At 42.0% G+C, this 21155-nt stretch overlaps 1 protein-coding gene and 1 non-coding gene across 2 annotated transcripts; both read left to right on the top strand.

Moving 5' to 3' along the window:
* Positions 1-398: 398 nt before the first annotated feature.
* LOC147323618 (U5 spliceosomal RNA) lies at positions 399-513 on the top strand. Its single transcript, XR_015130852.1, has one exon. It is a non-coding gene; the product is annotated as a U5 spliceosomal RNA (small nuclear RNA).
* A 4343-nt stretch (positions 514-4856) lies between these two features.
* trim8b (tripartite motif containing 8b) lies at positions 4857-18820 on the top strand. Its single transcript, XM_086304092.1, has 5 exons — positions 4857-7476; positions 15863-15958; positions 16066-16331; positions 16438-16553; positions 16674-18820. The coding sequence occupies exons 1-5, from the start codon at positions 6871-6873 to the stop codon at positions 17372-17374; spliced, it is 1785 nt and encodes a 594-aa protein (XP_086160218.1). The 5' UTR covers positions 4857-6870; the 3' UTR covers positions 17375-18820.
* Positions 18821-21155: the final 2335 nt, after the last annotated feature.

The raw sequence follows: 21155 nt of genomic DNA, 5'->3' as shown, positions 1-21155 counted from the left end.
CTTCCGAAAATAAATGATACGGTTAAACATTTAAAAGCGTTCAAAAACATTAGCGCAATGCTTCACCATGCTTTGCGAGGTAAAAACAATTATAGGAAAAAAATCTTACGCGAATAAATAAGAGCTCTGCGTTAGATTTTAACTTTTTAACAACCCGGAAAACCCCCACGGAATCCCATCATGCATTGCGCTTACTGTTGACGGTTAATCTAATGTGAATAAACTTACAGCGTTCACATTAAAAGTCTTACCCTGTGCATTTATATTGTTTTATTCACTACTGCATTGTGTGACAATGAGTGGTCTTTGTCATTTATAACTGCTCTTTCCCAGTGAACCGTCACTTTACACGGCTTTGTTGTCAATGGGGTCCTGTTGCGGTGTTGCTATAATTTAGTACACTCTTGTTTCTCTTCAGATCGTATAAATCTTTCGCCTTTTACTAAAGATTTCCGTGGAGAGGAACAATAAGAGTTTCACCCAATTTTTTGATGCCCTGCGTTTAGCGGGGCTTGTTAACTATGTTCAAAGGAAATAATGCACTGGTAGCGCAATCGCGAACAATGTTAGTATTGCAACATCTTCAAATGTAGCCAGTAATGTTTTCATTTTTCATGTACCCGTTATTGTTGTTACAGTATATAACATAGTGAGCACGCTGAACTATAGCAGTTTATCACAGTTATTATTTTCATATTTTACGTTGTTTTTTTTCCCATTTATTCACATTAAGATTTTATTTTATTTTTTGAATGTTTCTATTCGTTTCATTTATTTATGTTAGTTTGTTAGTCTTTTTCTAATTGGAGTTCAGAACAATGCAAAAGAGTAAAATTAAGGACATTTCCAAAATATTTTTATTTTATTCAACATCATGTTTACTTGATGAATGTTCATTCATCTATCGCTTCCACTTATCCTTTTTAAGGTCACGGGGGGGCGCTGAAGCATATCCCAGCTGTCTTTGGGCAAGAGGCAGGGTTCACCCTGGACAGGTCTCCAGTCTATCACAGGGCTAACACATAGACAGAGACAAACATTCGCACTCACATTTACTCCCGCATTCACATATATGGGCAATTTAGTGTTTCCAATTAACCTAACGCCACTAACTGCATGTCTTTGGACTGTGGGAGGAAGCCAGAGTACCTGGAGAGAACCCACACAATCACGGGGAGAACATGCAAACTCCACGCAGACCCCGGCCAGATGGTGGAATTGAACTCAGGACCTTCTTGCTGTGTGGCAACAGTGCTAACCATTGGTGAATGTATATTTAGTTTTGTTTTTTTTAACAGTAGTATTTAACTTTTTTAGTTTTGTTTAGAGTAGATTTTAAATTTTTGTTTTTAACACCTCACACATGATCTGGCATCAAAGTATTTCCCTGACGTGCACCTAAGCTGCAAACCTGCTTGACCTCTTAGGTCATCTAGATCAAGCTGCCTGGTTATATTCCAGGTTTCCATTAAAACTGTTGGAGAAGCTCATACTTTTTGTGTTCAACAACCTATTAAACCGTGTTAGATGTGCTCCAACAAATCAGTGCTTAAGGGTGTTTAGTTCCTGCTCTTAAGTATTTTACAATTGAAAAACATATTTTAGGTTTAATTAATTTTATTGGACTACTGTTGAGCTGTTTGTTTGTTGTTTGCTCAAGAAAGATGTTAAATCTTTATATAATTTATATAAATCTCCTGTGTTGTAATTCTGGTTACCCATTATCACTGATGAGGCTGTTATTAAAACAAGAAGGTGAGTGTTGATTTATTGGAATAAGACATAACCAAATCAGCCACGGATTACAAATAGTAAAAGACTTGAATGTAGTGGAGTAAAATGTGCAATATAGATGCAAAAGTCCCATTTTTCTAAGGCATGATCCCTGATTATACATTATGCTATGTATCTTCAGTATCCCCCACCATATTACACCTCAACTACCAGTACAAACCATTTAAACAAGGTAGGATGAAGCCATGCTTTCATGTTGTTTAGGTCAAATACTACCTGTATGTCACAAAACAGACTCATCCAACAAGCAATGTTTTTTGTTTTGTTGGGGGAGGGTTCAGTCTTCAGTCCAGTTTTAAAGATCCTGTGTAAATTTTTAGTGGCACCCAGCGTGGTCTTCTGCTGCCAAAGCCCATTTGTGTCAGGGTTATACGTTCAGAGATTATCTTCTGCATACTTTGGTTGTAACGTTCAGTTGTCTGAGTTACTGTTGCCTTCCTATCAGCTTGAAGCAATCTGAATCTGGTCATCCTCATCTGACCTCTAGCATCAACAAGCCTACAGAACTGCCACAGACTGGATATTTTCTTTTTTTTAGACTGCTCTCTATAAACCCTAGAGTTAGTTGAGTGGGAAAATCCCAGCAGATCAGCAGTTTCTGAAATACTCAGAGCAGCCCATCTGGCACCAAGAAGAATGCCACATTGAAAGTCACTAAAATCACTTTTCTTCTTCAGTTTGTTGCTCAATTTGCAGGTTATCTTGACTATGTCTCTGTGCTTAAATGCACTGAGTTGCTGACATGTAATTACATATTTTTTAAGGCGTCATTATTAAGTCCTAGGCAGCACACAGTGGTGCAGTAGTTAGTACTGTTGCCTCACAGCAACGTTCGACTGCACCATCTGGCCAGGGCCTTTCTGTGTAGAGTTTGTACGTCCTGTATTTGTGCGGGTTCTCTGCAAGTACTCCAGCTTCCTCCCACAGCCCAAAGACATGAAATTAGAGGGGTTAGGTTAACTGATAAATTGCCCTTCGGTGTGAACATGAGTGTGAATGGTTGTCTGTCTCTCTGTGTTAGGCCAGCAAATGACTGGCAACCTGTCCAGGGTGTACCCCGCCTCTCGCTCTATAATAGCTGGAATAGGCTCCAGTCCCCCGACAACCCTGACAAGGATAAGTGGAAGAGAACGGATAGATGGATGGATTATTATGTTCTTTGCATCCGCAGGTTAATCAAAACCTGCCAGTGTTTTGGTTAGACTGTAGATTTGAATTTACAACTTCTAAACTATGAAATCTACTACCATTGCATATGAGATCTGTGGCTATTGAAACTTTTAAAGAGCTGTTAAAGAGTTTTTAGTATAGGCTTGCTTTAAACTAGTGGATAATGTTGTTGTTTTAACACTTATATTATATTTTGTATTTGTTTGCTTGCTTTTCTTAAAAGGTGCTATTTAAATACATTTTATATACTTACTTAAAAAGTAATGAAAAGAGTGCTGTAATCTACCCGAGCACAAGAGGGCGCCTTTGAACGCTTTGAAATATTTAAAGCGAAGCGGTTTTAATGATATCAAACGTTCGAACATAAACAAAACCAACAAGAATAAAATTCACTCTGGAGAACATGGTATTCTTTTCTTTAAAAATGACTATAGTACTAAAACCAGATTACTGTAGCTTATTAGTCACTAATTGTTCCAGCTTTAATCCTATAAATAGACTTTTAGCCTACTTCTTATTCATGAACATATGAATATACGCTGAGCATACCTCTGTAGCTACCCTTACTCAAATTTTTAAAAGCAGGACTTAACATCAGGCAAATATTGCAACCTTCATTTACTGACTATAGACTGTTACTATTATACTCACATGTTACTTATTAATAAAGTGAACAAATCACTATTTAAATCCCGTTTCCGCCTAAATGTCCCTTTACTCTGTGAGGAATAAATCACACACACACACAAGCGGGTAATAGAGAGTCCAGGCCTTTAACAAATGCTGTAAGCCCTTTAGTATGTACGATCCCCGGCCCTTCCTCCCCGGCTCGTCCCTCATCTCCTCCCGGTTAAAACGTGACACACTTCAGTGACAGGTCACGTGATGGCCGTAGCGTTGATCCGGAAGGAGGGAGGGATGGAGGGGAGCGGGTTGAGTAGCGGGAGGAAGGGAGAGTAGAAGGGGATTGAAAATGCGTCAGGTCAGCCAGAGAGCGCGTGTAACAGAACGGAAGCTTGTGCGAGGAGGTTTCAAAATAAACATCAAGGAGCTTAAAGAGAGAAAAAAAAATCACCCATGACTGAAAAATGAAACCAACAAAGAAATGATAAAAACTCTGCAGTTCATCTAATGGTCACTTGAGGCTGGTTCCAAAAGTCAGTCAGTCCCCGAACTCCAATATTAAAATGCCCAACCAAACAGTGTTAAAAGAGCACGTTTGCAGCCTGGTACCAAAAACGAAAAAATAAATAAATAAAAATACCTGGCAGCACGAAGCTATTATGGGTTTATTGGTTTACTGAATTGACTTAATCTATGTTCAGTAATTGTCAATAAAGAATCATTCTGTTCTTCTTCTTCAGACTGAAGAAAACAGATCTTCTTCTGAAAATAAAGGTCAAGTTATTTTCCATAGTGGACCAAATTAAATGACCAAATTTATGCTATAGAACCCAAAAAAACTAAATAAAATCTACTTAAAAACATGTGTACTTAAAAAAAAAAGACTGGCAGTGGATAGATGCAAGGACCCCAAAAGTTACGCTTTGGTGGAAAATAGATGTTCTATTAGACACAATAAGATGGCTGATCAAATCATTTGACTAACTCATCTACCAGCCATGGCAGTTATTAGTGTTGAAAATATAACTTTAATCTTTACATTTCGACTTCATCCTCAGAATGTTATTTAGACTTTATCCTGAAAATAATATTTTGACTTTTAGATCGAAAGTTAGACTTTATTCTCAAAATGCAGAAGAGGATTAGGGCCAATATGCCAAAATGGCCAGGGTAGAATTCCGAGGAAAAAGGTCCTAGTGGTGATTTTCGACTACACTGAAACTTGTTTTTAGTTTGAAAATCACCACCGGAAGCTGCCCGAGGTAATGGCTATCTTGACTTTGCTTCAGTTCAGCTCGCCTGCATTCCTCCTCTCTCTAAACCCTGGCCGATAGAGACAGAGAAAGAAAGGAGGAGCAGGAGGGGGGCAGATAACACAAATTATTATTCACAACCGTGTTGGATTTTTATGAAACCCGGAGTCGACTCATACGGGACACATCAAGCCACGAAAATTACTCCTGCCAGACGGCTCCTTCGGACGTACAATACCGAGAAAATGCGTATTTTTCTTTACTGAAAAGGGGACTGTGGCGTTGATGAGTCTGTGTAGGACAGCTATCGAAAAGCAGCTTTGGTGAAACAGCCTACAGCGTTTCCACAGCGGATATCTACTTTTTGTCTTTCTTTTTTTAAAATGAGGATTTGCAAGATGGCTGATGACAGCTAGCCCTAACAAGGACAGAAACGCGACGTCCCCTTTAAGATCGGGAGGGTATATTTTTGTATTTTTTTTGTAATTTTTTTAGTTAAATATATAAATATGGCTGCTTCTAAAAATAATGACCATAGGTTATATTAGCAGCGACTGTCCTCGTGTGAAAGCGGAGTGGATGTAGTGTTTATCTGTACCTGTGCTATGGTAGAAAATGGTGAGGTGACGTCTGAGGTAATTTACGCGATTTAATCGAGATAAGGAAGTACATAAATATGTTGTTGGCTGAAGGCTGTAGGGGGGGAAATGGTACAAACCAAAGTAAAATAAAATAAAATGAAGGGGTCCACAGCTGAGAACTAGTAATCTTTGTGTGAGGAGATATTTGATAGATGTTTCTGGCTCTGCAACAGCAGCCCAACATTCCTGCGGATCCTAAAAACCCCTTTGTTTTGTGCGCAAGAGCTGGACTCGACTATTAAAACGATTAACTATGCAGTAAACAGCCTCGATGTGATGGCCCGGGTATGATTTCCTTTTTAATGAGATTATAAGGCCTTTGTTGTCGACTGAAAACTGGTAGAAAAGCTGCGGCCTTGTGTTCAGATATGCGAGCTGTGCCACATAGCAGGCGTTATTCATCAAATGGAAATGTCGCTTTTATGTCAAATTGAAGGGCTGGAGGTACCTGTGTTTTTCCATCTGACCTTTGAAACAGCTTTTTCTGCCTACTGCCAAACCATCGCTGGTTGTATGTATAATTAAATTGCTGGTAGAGGCTACTCGGATACTTATTTATGATTCAGCGGACAAAAGCATTGCGCTGCGTTGTGATTATAGAGGAAATCAAGCGTCCTTGAGATCCCGATAAAACAGGTTCAGCTATTTTTTTTTTCTCTCTCTCTCTCTCTGTAAAGCTTTCTGTGTGGGAATAGTAATCAGGGTGTGGACTCCAGCAGTCCTTTCTCGTGCTTTTCATGTTTTCATGCATGGTTTGTTGGTCTGAATTGTCCACAGTCAGTCATAATCCGGCGTTTAAGTGGAAGAGAGCTGTGAAGGTAAGGGCAGAAAAGGATCAAGTGTCTATTCCCGTGCTACACAGAGATTGAGTCTCTCCCTCGTCGTACAGGTAATTGTGTAGATCTTAATTCTCTGTGCCTTGTTTGCATTTCGTGGTTTACCTGTAGCAGACAGGCTGTTGGCTTCCTGCAGCAGGCCTTTAAACAGACACACACAGAAGCTGTGAAGTGAAGGCAGGCCCAGTGCTTGTGTGTATGTGTGAGTGTGTGTGTGATTTAGGGGAAAGGAAAGCACAGTTTACTGTAATCTGCATAACGTCAGCCCCTGTTGCATGTGTTGAAATCACCAAGGTGTTGTCATTTTTGCCTGAAGCCTTCTCTGGTCAGGTTTCTGGAATTTTGCCTTCATGCTGCAGTAATAAGCAATACTCGTCATCTGTCAGGGAGACTCCTCTAATTTGGTCACAAAGGTCGGCCTACACAGACTGATCTTTCAGGGGCGGCATTGGGTCTGGTTTTATCTTCTTTCTTTTTTTCGCGAGACTCAGTTTGAGAGTGTCAGGTTTCCTGTGAGAGAGACAGAGGTCTGAAAGGAGTGGAAACCAGTGTATGCCTGCCTGCACCATGATGGCCTCTGACATGGCTGAGACATGGAGGAACTGTTTTGAGGAGGAGCTTATCTGCCCCATCTGCCTACACGTGTTCTCAGATCCCATCCAGCTGCCCTGCAAGCACAACTTCTGCCGGGGCTGCATCAGCGAGGCCTGGGCCAAAGACTCCTCGCTGGCTCGCTGCCCCGAGTGCAATCATGCTTACACCCAGAAGCCCAGCCTGGAGAAGAACCACAAACTATCCAACATAGTTGAGAAGTACAACGCCCTGAGCGTGGAGAAGGCCACCACGCCGACACTGCAGTGCATTCTCTGCCGCCGGGGTCCCCCACTCCCCGCCGTGAAGGTCTGCCTGCGCTGCAACGCCCCGTGCTGCCAGTCACACGTCCAGACACACCTGCAGCAGCCGTGCTCAGCCCTCGGGCACCTGTTGGTGGAGGCGGAGGCGGTGAAGGCCTGGACCTGCCCCCAGCACGACGAGTACAGGCTGTACCACTGCGAGGCCGAGCAGACGGCTGTGTGTCAGTACTGCTGCTTCGCCCGTTGCCATCCCAGCCACGGCCACGCCGTCACTGATGTGGAGCTGCGACGCAATGACATCAGAGTAAGGGAAAACGAATACAGTGTGCTTACTTTAAACACTTGTTTTTTCCATTTCTTATATGTGCTCAAGTGACTCGAATAAGAACAGGGGAAAGAAAACTACTGACGTCTTGTACGTTACTCAGAGTGGTTGATAAGATATTTAAAAGGAAACCAGTAGGAGTATTGAACCTGTGGCTTCAGAGTCATATGCAGCTCTTTCTGCCATCTCCAGTGGCTTCCTGTGGCCAGACCTAGATGATTGTAAACATAGAAATGAATAATAGTTGCTTTATAACAGCCCCGATTCCTTCAGTTGACAATTTTTTTTGTTTGTTTATTTGTTTTGTTGTTAGTAATGATAAAAGCAACTAATTTTTAGTATTTTAGTTCATAAATGCTGTAAGACTTTGAAGAAATTGTAATAGGTTAATTTATACTAAGTGGACATTATAAAGCTAGAATATATTTTGGGGTCAAAAATTACTGGAAAAAAGCACTTTTGCTAGTAAAATCTGTAAAATCTATTTAACTATGATTTTTTTTTTTAAAAATCAGTGGTGTCACATTGGATCGTCTGTCGAATATTTTCTACATTTTGCTGATAGACTACAACAATTAATCAAAAAAATAATCAATAGTTTCAGCCCTACTTACTGCTCTCTGCTCATCAGAGATCAATAAGTGCTGGCTTTTATAACAGCATCACACCATCCTGCAAGCTCATTTTTCATCCACTTTGTAGCTTTCAAGCAAACATCAGCAGAACAAAGAGCATATTTAATGCCTTCCCGTGCCACATTTAAGATCTAAAGTGGAGATTTCTGCTGCCACAATAAGTTGTTGATTGTTTACCTCGTTACACAATCCCGTCTTCAATAACAGAACACTTTCCCATTTTAAGAAATGGTTGCATTTCAAGTGTTTCAGGTCTATCTCGCATTTTTTCAGTGGTGATCCATTCCAGCCTCCGTTCTCATCTGCTGGAATGACAAACAATGTGGTCGAGAGTGGAACAATGAGGGGCCCTCAGAGGGCCTTATCTCCCCAGCACAGGTGCATCCGAGCTCAGGGATCGCCAGTTGTGTGCGGCAGGGGTGGGAGTAGAGACGAGGGGAAGGGGGATTAAAGTGATTCGTCACTTGATTCTGCGGTCTACTTGGGGTTTTTTATTAACCTCTTCCTTTCCTGAGGGGTTGGTGCTTACTGCAGCTCGTTCTAGCGGAGGCTGGGCGAGTTTCCTAGCCTCTGTTCTTTCTTTTGAAGGGGTGGTTGACAGGCGCGTCCAGTCAGAGTGAAAACCAATTCCATCTGACTCATTTAGTTCACCCAACACCCTGTTTAGGTGGCAACCGTGTTATGGTTGGGCATTTTTCCTGCTGGTAATGCTATGACTCAGCTTTACGTATAGTAAATCAGTCACCTGTAGCGCACAAATGACTCTCAGGTGGGCTAAATTTAGAAGTTGTACTGTTAAAATCTGTCATATTTGCATTTTTACTAAAATACACTATTGTGGCCTGATGTTTATTGACCTTTAATCTGTGTCAGTGACCTGAATATGTGAAGAAGGAAACGTCTTACAGGTTAAGAAAAAAACACACAAGCATTCTGTTTAGTTTCATTCGTGGGACCATGCACAAAAACATTAATCCTATAAGAGAAAAGATGCTTTGTACCAGATTTAGCTACAAGCCAATTTACATCCAAGGTTTCTGGGCAGTGACACAAAACATGGCGCTCATTACATGATGTTGGATGATGAAAGGGTTAGCGTGGGTTACCGACGAGAAACAAGATCTGTGGTTTAGATGGGCTTTAGACAAATTCATGGATGTGCAGCATAAAATACACAGTTGAATAACCCATCACACATGAATCTCTAAGGCCTCAGTCACACTGGTCTAAAGACCGGTCAGCAAACCAAAGGCAACCATATGAGGTTTGTTCCCCAACTGGTTGCCAGTTGATTGGTGGTAGTTTTTAGGCGAATTGGGTAACAAAGAGGGTCCTGCAAGCAGATTGCCCCATTAGTAGTCCATAGTTTCCATGGAGCACAGAGTGGTCTGCAAATATTTTTTTTTTTTTTTTTAGTCGTACTACTGCTAGCTGTAAATGAACCAAGTAGATGCTAATTTGTCAGTGATCCCACAGGTGTGATACTCTATTTAGAAATAGCTTCACTAATAATAGGTTAATAGATTGTCAGTCCATTAATCTACAAATTGCATGGAGTGTAAAATATACAGATAAGGTGAAAATACCCACATGGTGGTGGCTTCATATGCTTTATTTTCCTTAGCCAACAGTCCAGAACTACAGGGAAAACCAGTTTAAGTCTTTGAATTCACAAGAGATGGCTCAGCCATTCACCTGCCTTGGCATTTACAAGTACAGGGCTCCCGACACCCACTGCTTGTTGGCTCCTATAATTGTAGAAGGTTTTTTGGAAGGTTTGCATTCAAGCAAGACCTTCAGTAACAACAGATATGATACTAAATATATGAAGGAGCTGGGGTGAAGAAGGGTTGCAAAGCGGCTTGCAGATGCAGGGCTAAAGCAGCTTTAATAGAGCGTCTTATATGAGATTTATGGATGTGTAAAGGATATCAGCTGATGTGGGCTGGCATTTAGATTAGCTGATCTGCCAGGATTGGGGCCGAGTTTGATTGTAAGGCCTGCCGAAACTGGTTCCTGTGCTCATGTTTTTTGGGCCCTCAAACACATTTTAGCCAGATCTAAACAAAAAGATCTCCAGTATAGTCAAATTATTTTTCCTGCCAACTTTCTGTTGACCACGTTTAATTTAATCAAATATAATTGCACATCTTTATTATATAAACGGTCAGAAATGTCTTGGCCCTTACTATAAATGAACAGTTCTGAGCCCGGAAAAAACCCTACAGTAAAAAAAATGCTGCACTAGGTTAGAAGTCAATTACAAACTCTCTTCTTGTTACACTGTAAAATGTCTCACTAGCCGCTTTAAAAATACAGCATCAACCAGACTTTAACCTCATTAAAAATTTATATTTTATGAAATAAAAGAGCAGAAGCTGTCTCTGAATAAATAGACCACGAGGTAAATTGTATCTCATCTGGGTGGTTGACCATGTTTTTAAGATGATGCAAACAGGAAAAAAAAAATCTAATGTCACTGAGCTCATTCACAGCCCCAGTCCATAAATATTTTAGATATTTGTCTACATGTATTAACTACTAGCAGATCCTCCATGTTGAATGTGATTTAAGGCTTGCAGAGAGGAACCACCCCTCCCTTTCACACATACACACAACCCTACAGGCCCCACCCTGCTCTTCACCTCCATCAGTCCCCCTCCAACAAATTCACCTCCCTAACACCATCCACCAGTCACTCCCGGTGAGGACCGACCTTCCCTCTGGCCCCGTTCTCCTGCTCTGGTGGTTCTGATGGAAAAGACACTGTGGTGAAATGACAACTAAAAAGCCCCCTCCCCTCTTCAATACCCCCTGTTTCCTCCCTCCCTTCCTCCCTGAGAGGTTCTCTGCAAAGCCTCAGCTTCTTCGACCCTGTTTTTCCCCCTCTGGCTTCTGCTCAGAGCCTAACTCAATCAGTCAGCACAACCAGGTCACCGTCCTGGATCTAACCATGCCAACTGTGTGTGTGTGTGTGTGTGTGTGTGTGTGTGTGTGTGTGTGTGTGTGTGTGTGTGTGTGTGTGTGTGTGTGTGTGAGAGAGAGAGAGAGATATCTAGGGCAGCAATTCCCAACCATGTGCTGCTGAGGCCCAGGAGGTTTTCATTCCTATCAGCCTCTACAGCAGCTGATCACTAATGATAAAAGCAGCTGCTGTTGGCTAGAATGACTGCGCAGTGACGATGATGATTGTGGTGGTTGTATGTGAATAAACCTTCAGCCTGAGGAAAAACAAATGATTAATGGCATGCCAAGCTAATGACAGACTCATCCTTTAATTAAGGCTGTCTGACTGTTGAATACTGAAAGTTATTCATGCTCACCAGAGGATGAATCCTAAGCATTATGGTGACCACCATGAGGTTTGCTAATCCTTGGGTGCATACACATTTTAGGTTGAATGTCATTCATTTGGTGATCATTTAATACCTTAAAGTCTCTTTAGACATGCTTTTATCCTAGTCCCGTCCCCAATTTGGTTGTATTTGTTATTTCTCTCTTTATGCTGTACCTCAAAGCATTTTTTTATTAACCAGTCTTATATTAAACATATATTTGCTTATTTATTCATGGATGGCACTCACAAATGTATGAGCTAAGCACTATCATCCCAAATTGTTGTCTGATGAGCCAATCAGAAAATGAGATTATGTCTACAGATATCATTTCCCAGTTATTCAAATTTTATTTTATTATTTTTTTAGGTTTAGAGATTGTGTCATAGTAAGTTGGTAGACAAAAAAAAGCAAAGTGATAATTTTAATCCCACTGAAAAAAGTTACAAAGTAATAAAGAATAAGGGGGGGGGGTGTATATATGCTGAAAATGGGTTACTTTAGGCTGTTGCCCAGTGGTTGCTCGGCACAGTGCATAATACACTTTTTATGCATATCCATGACTTGTTCTTCCAATGAATTTTAAGTGATGTGTAACAGGTTCTAGATGCATAGCCCATTGCTACACATCATGATATCAGATATATAAGAACCTCCAGAGGCCTAAGATTTACCCCTGAGCCAGGGTTAGTTGCTCAACTCTTGATGGTAGGAGAATTTGAAGGACAACGTAACACAGACTCATTTAGTGTGTTACTGACGTCCATTGGTATCATTATTAGATTACACTGCTAATTTTAGTACTAATTAACAAATGTTAGCTTATGGGGTGCAATGTGTGCAGGGTGGCGGCCAGGGGCAGAGACCCTGGTGGACTGATCCCAGCTACCGAGTCTAGCGATTGGGACATGGAATGTCACCTGTCTGATGGGGAAGGAGCCTGAGCTAGTGCGTGAGGTTGAGAGGTATTGGCTAGCTATAGTCAGGGTCACCTCAACACATGGCTTGGGCTTTGAAAAAAATGGATTGTCGGGCAGTGGAGGGAATACTTTGAGGGCCTTATCCCACTGCCAGATCTTCCGTAGAGGAAGAAGAGTCTGGGGACAAGGGGGTGGAGTCACTGAGGCAGTTAAACAGGGCCCATGGGATAGATGAGGTTTGCCCCGAGTTCCTGATGGCTCTGGATGTTGTAGGGTTATCTTAGTTGACACGCCTCTACAATATTGCATGGCAATCAGGGGTAGTGCGTCTGAATTGGCAAACTGGAGATGGTGGTTCCCATCTTGATGAAGGGGCAATAGAGTGTGTGCTCCAAATATAGGGGGATCACACTCCTCAGCCTCCCTGGTAAAGTCTATGCCAGTGTGCTGGAAAGCAGAGTTTGTCAGAAAGTCAAACGTCAGATAAAGTTGGAACAATGCAGTTTTCGTACCGATCACGGAACAGTGGACCACCTCTTTACCCTCTCGAGAATACTTCAGGGTGCATGGGAGTTTGCCCAACCAGTCTACATGTGTCCAATTGGGTGGTCTCAGAATCTTATCTCTCCTTTTTGCAGATGACGTGGTTCTGTTGGCTTCATCCAGTGGTGGCCTCTAACTCACACTGGAGCAGTTTGCAGCTGAGTGTGAAGCAGCTGGACTGAGAATCAGCTCCTCAAAGTCTGAGGCCATGGTCCTCAGCTGATAAGGGGTGCAGTACCCACTCCATTTCTGCCCTAAGTGGAGACGTTCAAGTATCTCGGGGTATTGTTCGTTAGTTACGTGAGCAAGTGCGCGACAGACGGATTGCTGCTGTGGCATGAGTCGTGTGAATGCTGTGCCAGTCCGTCGCGGTGAAAGAAGAGCTGAGTGTAAAAGCGAAGCTCCTGATCTACTGGTCAATCTGTACCCCTACCCGCACCTATGGTCGCCGAAAAGTGCCTGGCCTGTCTCATAGAGATGGGGTAAGAAGTTCAGCCATCCCATAAGGGCTCTTAGTAGAGCCACTAGCCACATCGAAAGGACCTAGTTGAGGTGATTTGGCTGTCTGGTCAAAGGTACTTTTATTGTCCCCAATGGGAAATTGATTTGCAGCATATCCACACATTAAACAACACATACATTTAAAAACACAAAAAAGAAAATCTGACGAGGATCCGAGGTGTTCCGGGCATGTCCCACTGGGAGGAGGCCCCAGGTCAGATTATATCTCTCGGCTGGCCTGGGAATGGCTTGGTGTTCCCCAGGACAAGCTGGAGGAGGAGGGTGGTCTGGGATTCTCTGCTTAGGCTGCTGCCCCCACGATCCAGCCCCAGATAAGCGGAAGAAAATGGGTGGATGGCTTTTGGAGATGCACAGATCTATCAGCTTAAGCCCATATCATCCAATAGTATGTCGTTTACTGATTTCACAATCTGATGTTTTTTTGTTGTTTTACATCAGTTTTATGCTAATCTAAGAGATAACATGATAAACTCTTAATAAGCCTCTTTGCACTGTGATGTTAGATTTCATAAAGGAAGATTTATTTTTATTTATTTATTTTTTTTACATAATAAACAAAAAAATAAATAAATAAAATAATGGCATCAGCAAAACTAAACTGTTCAAATTTCAAACTCCGTATGTTCAAAATTTATATGTTGAACATCTTGGGCTAAAATTTTACAGCTGGCGGATGCCACATTCATTGTTAAATCATTAAACTTTTTTCATCTGCTCTTTTATTTCTGATTTTTCTTTTATTCATAAAATGCTACAGCAAATGAATCTGTTTTTATTTTAGTACAGTTTTACACTGGATGCCCTTCCCAACACAATCCTCCCATTAATCAGAGGTTTGGGATCGGCACTAGAAAAGCACTAGCTTATGACCCCCTAAGGCAGGGGTGTCAAACTCCAGTCCTCGAGGGCCTGTATCCTGCTTGTTTTTGAGATATCCCTGCCCTACCTGCTGCTGATTACCTGGATCAGGTGTGCTTTTGCCAATAAGAAGCTACAAGGGCAGGCTAGTTGGAAAACAAGCAGGACAGTGGCCCTCAAGGCCTAGAGTTTGACACCTGTGCCCTAAAATTATGGTTTCAAATTGGGGATCTTTAATATGTAAGGGCAACGTGTCAACCACTACACTATGGAGCCAAAAGTGAAAATTTGCTGGTTAATCCTCCTTAAATATGAGTATTTGCAAATTTTGGTGGTTAATTGGGGGAAATCTTTGGCTTTATTCTCTTACTAGGTTGAACCACCTTGGGCAAGATTTAACCTATTTATGAATAATTTATAGACTTAAAAAAAATTCTACTATTGAAATTCATTTGATTTTACTTACACATTTTTAACACTAATGAGTAAAAGTTGAATGCACAAATGCATCGTGAACTATCGCCAGTAAGCAGGACAACATTTACCAACATTAATGCCATGTATTTATTTTTATTCAGAGATGGTGTGGTGAAAAGCTTAAACACTAGCAGTACTTTAATTTTCTCAGACAGAAAATGACGATTCAAAACAAGAACAGAAAAATGTCGGTCAAATTGCTCTTTTAAACACAGGTGTCAGCCCTGAATTTCACAAACCTGTGCCCCCCTGGTCACACAGTTCACTAAATGATCGACTTGCCAAACAATACACCTGCATAGGATAACTATTCTAGCATTGTCATTGCGAGCATGTTGGCATGTAGCTGAAACCGGCACTTAGCACACCTGACCAAGAAGCAAAAAGGGCTGTAGCCATGTCAGCACCATCTTATCAATACGCTCCATTAAATGTTGAGTGAGGGTTATTTATATTTCCCATTAAATATTAGCAACACGAAGGGATCATCAAATCTGTGTCAATGGCATTCCCGCTATCCAAAATTTATGCAAAGGATTGTTGGTCTCGCACGGAGCCATTTATTCCTTCTTTTCTGTAAATTTTGGCCACAAGCTGAGCCGGATAAAACTCAGCTCGGCCTTTATTTCTTCACATGCCATCATCTTCATCATCATCATCATCCCAGAAAAAACAGACGCTGTTGCCACAACATTGCCATAGCTCGCAGAGCAGCCTCCTCTGTTTGAGTGTGTGTCTTTTAGAAAGAAAAGGCAGAATAGAGGAAGAGGAGTTGCACCAAGGGGAGAGCGAAGCTGCCGGAGCTTTTTCTGCCCATTTATCTATCTCTGCTCGCTGCCCCCGGCTCCCCCAACATTAGTCTTCACTCGCTAATGCAAACACAAAATAGCTGCTGGTTGCTATGACTGCATCCCCCTCCTTCCTCCCCCACAGGGATTGTGTGTTCGATGGAGACTAAATTAGCCCACTCCCGGATCCTAATATCTCAGGCTTGGGGAGGGGATGCTAGTAGCTGACCGAGGTCACAAGGCCACAAGGCGTTCTTTATTTATTTTCTGTCCTTCTCACCTCACAGCAAAACCTGTTAAGACAGCAGGAACGCGTGGAGGAGCGAGTGCAGGAGATTGAGGAACAGCTTTGCAAACTCGACTCAGACAAGTGTGTGGTGGAGGTATGTTTTTGCACGTCACTCCGTGGGCGCGTTTTCTCTTTTATGGCTCTATAAAATCTTTAGGAAATTTTGATTGGTGTGTGTGTGTGTGTGTGTTTATTTTACAGGACAGGGTATGTGAGCTGAAAGAGGAGGTGCGCCTGCAGTACCAGCGGATGCACCAGCTCCTGGAGGAGGATCTCGGTCGGACACTGGAGGCTCTGGATCGGGCTCAGGCTCGGTTTTGTCAGGAGAACGCAGCCCAGGTTTTAGCTCTCGGGGAGCAGCGCCACGAGGCCCAGAAGCTGCTGAGCTCCATCCAGACTGCCTTCGGGAAGGCGGAGGAGCTGAGCTTCATGAAAAACACCAAGCCTGTTAAAATCCTCACAGACAGGTGAGCAAACGGTCTTCATACAATGATTTTTATTTATTGAATTATTTTGGAGATGTTTCCAAGCAAACACCTTATCATGAACCCCGTCTCCTCGCACTTGTTGCAGATCTCAGGCATGTGTGGGCAGCAGTCTCCCTCCTTACAAAGTTGGGAATCTCAACTCTAAACTTTTCCTTTCTGAGATCTCAAAAAGAGAGAAGAGCTTGAAAAGAACACTTGAAGGTGAGAAAATGAAATACACCTGTTAGCTTTTAATGCAGGGCACGACCGTCATGGAAGTGTTTTTCTTTTAATTACCACTTACCTCTTCTCATTTCGCACTTTCTCTCTCTCGTCTCGTAGCTCCCCTCACCCCTCCCTCGACCTTCCTGCAGTCTGTTCCCGCCTATCCCAGCGGTCAGAGCTCTGGCTCTGGTGCAGAGAAACGGAAACATTCCACTGCTTTCCCAGAGGGAAATGGGAACGGCGGAAAAAATGCCGCACCGGGTTTCAAAGACTCGTCCTCCTCTTCCTCATCTTCTTCCTCGTCGTTAGCCAAACAGCCCTACCTGGGGTCCAGCTCTGCCTCTGGAGAAGGCCAGTCCACCAATCAGCAGGCTCTCGGACCCTGTGGCCCGCCTCACATCAGCGAGAGCGGCGGGACGGGAAGCGGGAGTGGCTCGTTGACTAATCACCATTCAGGCTCTGTATTCGGCTCCTCTCACTTCCCTCCTGGAGGCAGCAGTTCCTCGCACTCCTCCCAGCAGGCAGTGCTCCCTCAGTATGGCGGTCGCAAGATTCTGGTGTGCACGATGGATAACTGCTACTGCTCTGGAGTGCCCTCTGTGTCAGGCCACCGCAGCCACCCTCCGTATCCACGCTCGGGCTCTTTTCCCTGGGTCAGTGCCCAGGACTACCCCCCTCCTCCTGGCCTGGCTTCCGGAGGTCCGTCCATGCAGGGCTTGGCAGTGAGGGACTGGATAGACGCCTCACAGACACACAGACATGCAGATTTCTACGGGCTGTATGGGCAGCCCTCTACAAAGCACTACGTCACCAGTTAACAGAGCAAACACACACACACACACACACAGATATAGAGACAGGCACCAAAATAGCACACCTTTACAGACTTACTAACGGGAATAGACACAATACGATTATACTATACACATATTAAAATAATTGTTTATATCTACACACATACGCGCACACACATTCGGGGGCAGGGTTGATCTCTTTGTTTTTATTTTCTTCCTTTCTTTAATTTTGGTCCGTGTTTTCATGTAGTGTATTATACGTAAAATGCATAAACAGGCTGGTGAAACTCAGCTCAGCATTTTACACAGAAACAAGGAAGAGAAGCCTGAAGAGGAGACGAGGAGATGCATCTTTTTTTATTTATAGAGTAGGAGATGGATTGGTAGGAAATTAACTTTTAGTAGAGAATCTTCTCATGCTTCTTCAAGGCTTCTCACTGAGGCTAAAGGGAAAAGAGATTATACCGTGCAGTGTTGAGCTTTCCACGTTCAGCTCATGTTTCTCTGATATAATCACCCCTCCAGTTGTACTGAGGTCAATTGCCTTATGTTATTAGCAAACATATTTTTCTCCGCATAGCTGACTTTGTTTGACAGATCCTTTAAAAAGGGACTGCGGTCCCTGCGTGTCCGTTTTATTTTTATTGTCATGGCACTTCTTCCTTTCTTTGCTGAGTTCAGGGATGGATCGTACAGCTTGAACACAAAAAGCTCTTCCATGGAACACCCACAATGCACTTGTGGACGCCTTGCTATGCCTGGACTACAGATGCTGACCCACAGAGGGACAATAGAGCAGCGTCTAAAGGGCCGGCTGACCCCAGCCCTCTGCATTTTTGAGAATTCGGCCCGCATCCTTAGCACTCCCTTCCTGCTGCCACAGGACAGAAAATATTACAGACTGTTTCCATTTAGTGATGAATGACTTTGTGTTATTTGGTACACTTGTACGTTTAACGCTTGCCTACAGAGACTCTACTATTTTAGAGAAAAGGGCAAGACTGGGGAGACCAAACTAATCAGGCATCTGGACGATCTGATGATGCTGTAATTGTACTTCCTGCAGGGCAAAGATGTCACTTCCTCTCAATAAGCACACAAGCTCTTGGCTTCCTGTTTGCAGCTGAAAGCATGCAAGGAAGAGGTTTAGTTTGTTGTTTGTTTTTCTAAAAGCACTCAGATGAAGAACAATGGGGGAGAAGAAACTGTATGCTGTTTTAAAATGAGTGTACGAAAGAAACGAAGGGTGGGAGGAGCTTCTTTTTTTTTTCATGAACTTTTTCTAAAAGACTGGACTGCAAGATGTAAGCAATGGTTCATCATCCTTAAAAGTAGCTGTTACAACAGCCACGATAAAGAGAGAGGAAAAAAAAAAAACCTAAAAGTATCTTTTTTTGTAAATATTTTGTGAAATGGAAAAATTACAGACGTGATTTGGAGAAAGGATCCAAATAAACAAGTTTAAACCAGTCTCTGCTGTCAACTGTGTATGTGCGAAACATCTCATGTTTAAAGGATAAGGTTGGTGATATTCTATATTTTTGTTACTGTAAATAAATCCCATAAAAAGACAAAAAACAGCTGTGTGTTAGTATTCAAATACGTTTCCACTTCCCCGTCATGTCCATACATAGCAGCAGCTTGTTTACTCCAACTAGAGATGTAAACAGGTAACAAATTTATGCATTAGTTTATTTAAAAACTCTTATTTTCAATCTGGCCGTTATAAAAATTCAACAAAACTGTCGTGAAAGTGCTTTTGTACACTTGTAGAGGCAGTTAGGATGTTTTTTTTTATACTAACAGCTAGCTAAAGCGAGATTAATATAGCAAATGATTCACCTGCCCAGGGTTTACTAAACTTGCAAGAAATTGTTAGCACCTGCAATTAAATATATATAATATTTATTTTGGCTGGGAAAATGTTTGGATCTATTTATTTAAAGTTCATACATAGATACATAGAAATACAGTATATAAAACAAAAACAGTCTGTTTTAATATCCAGACAATATTTGGTCTGACCGCCTTTATTCTTCAACATAGTTTGAACTCTCTTAGGCAGCTTTCTTGTCATTTAAATATCCATCAGGAATCGTTCTCTAGGCTTCTTGAAGGGCATTCAAAGCTCTTCCTTGGATGTTGGCCGCTTGTGTTACGTTCTCTGTCAAAATGATCCCGCACTGTTTCAGTAATGTTGACGTCCGGGGAGGTCAATCCATGACTGATTTTGTTCCGTTGTATGGCCTTCTATCCTAGCCTAGCATTGTATTTGGGATCATTGTGATGCTGAAAAATGAAGCTGTTGCTAATCAGATGCTTTCCAGTTGGTATTGCATGTTGGATAAAAATCTGACTTCATACTGCCATTAATTTTTACAAGATCTCGAACACCACTGGTTGACATGCAGCTCCAAACCATGACAGTGCCTTCACTGTATTTTACTGTAGGACCTCTCTCCTGAACTCTTCCATACACATTGAAGACCTTTTGATTTTCAGTTCTTGTGTAATTTGACACACTTCAGTCTGTTTCCCTTCCTTAAGAATGGCTTCTTGACAGCCACCCTTCCACTGACACCATTTCTGACGAGGCTTCATTGAGCAGTTGATGAAGGTGCAAATGCATTTCTTAGTTTCTGTGTCAACTTTGCTAAGTGTTAGGTAGCTTAACAAACAAAAAGCATTTTTTCTGAAAATGGTAAGGTACAAAGAAAAATTCTGAAAGCTCAGGGAGCCTTTCCTCAAGACCACTTTCAAAATTTGCACGAGGTCTGGCTCTTTGCATAGAGTTTTTCATCTTCCTCTCTGGTACACAGTAAAATCACACACTAGCTTTAGCTGAGCTTTCCCGAGACTAACGCCTTCATCCTTTTAAAAATCGTGGGGGGCAATTTCATAGCACTAAAGGGCTGCCATATTTAAGTTTGTACTACTTTAATTAAGGGTCCAGTTTACAGCGTAGTTCAGAAGAGGACCCAAAGTTTTCCAGATGTGGTGGATACTTATTTTATTTACACTTTGCTTTGATTTATTTATTTTAATTATTTAAAAATTAAGCTGAGTCATAGATCTGGGTTTCCACTGTTGTGTGTGAGAAAAGGTGTCCGTGTCATCAGCGTTGCGTAACAGTTCTTCGACACCATTAGATGTGAAATACCACATTGACTCATGGTGCCAAATATTTCTTTCAGAGAGCCAACTCTGGGTTTTGGGCCTTGAGTTAAAGAATATTTCAAGCCATGTTACATGTGACCTAAACAAATATGAAAATCTTTCGTCAACCAAAGTCTGTTGTCAAGTACAAAGAAGTTCAAATTGACTGTATAGCCTAAAAGAGCAGCAAAATAGATGACCTCATAAAGACAATGCTTATTGGAAGCACGAATTCTTTGATGGTTTTGCTATTTTGTGGATTGTATTTCTCATAAAATTTTCCACTGGCATTTTGTGCAGTTTTGCAAACACAGCTACCCCTAAACAGTCATCTGCATACTCAACCATTCAACCTTAAAACAAACTGACATCCTCCCACCTATACCCTTAACATTACACAATCTCTGCTCCAACAGACCTCCCCCCAAAAAAACCTAATCAGTCCGCCTTGTATCGGTTTTATATATAATCTATTAGTGTACTTATCTGTCTTAATGGACGTGCCAGTAAAGGAAAAACCCATTTAAACAGAACTTAACAACTATCTCTGTGTCCACTGAGTACAAAACGGCTCATGAGTATGTGTGGGTGGAGGCCTGCAGAGAGAAAACAGGATGGAGAAAACAAGTCTTGAGATGACTAGACGCGC

Source organism: Aulonocara sp. 'chitande type north' Nkhata Bay, linkage group LG8 (genome assembly GCF_057382095.1).
Source record: "Aulonocara sp. 'chitande type north' Nkhata Bay isolate Kocher_YH1m ecotype deep benthic linkage group LG8, A_spYH_male_GT1.1, whole genome shotgun sequence".
NCBI lineage: Eukaryota > Metazoa > Chordata > Actinopteri > Cichliformes > Cichlidae > Aulonocara > Aulonocara sp. 'chitande type north' Nkhata Bay.
The sequence above is the reverse complement of the archived record's forward strand: the minus strand, read 5'-3'. Positions and strand labels throughout refer to the sequence as shown.

Coding starts and splice junctions, on each gene's coding strand:
- trim8b (XM_086304092.1), top strand. CDS start 6,871: ATGCCTGCCTGCACCATGATGGCCTCTGACATGGCTGAGACATGGAGG. Junction 15,959..16,065: donor CAGACAAGTGTGTGGTGGAG/GTATGTTTTTGC, acceptor TTTATTTTACAG/GACAGGGTATGTGAGCTGAA. Junction 16,554..16,673: donor CTTGAAAAGAACACTTGAAG/GTGAGAAAATGA, acceptor CTCGTCTCGTAG/CTCCCCTCACCCCTCCCTCG.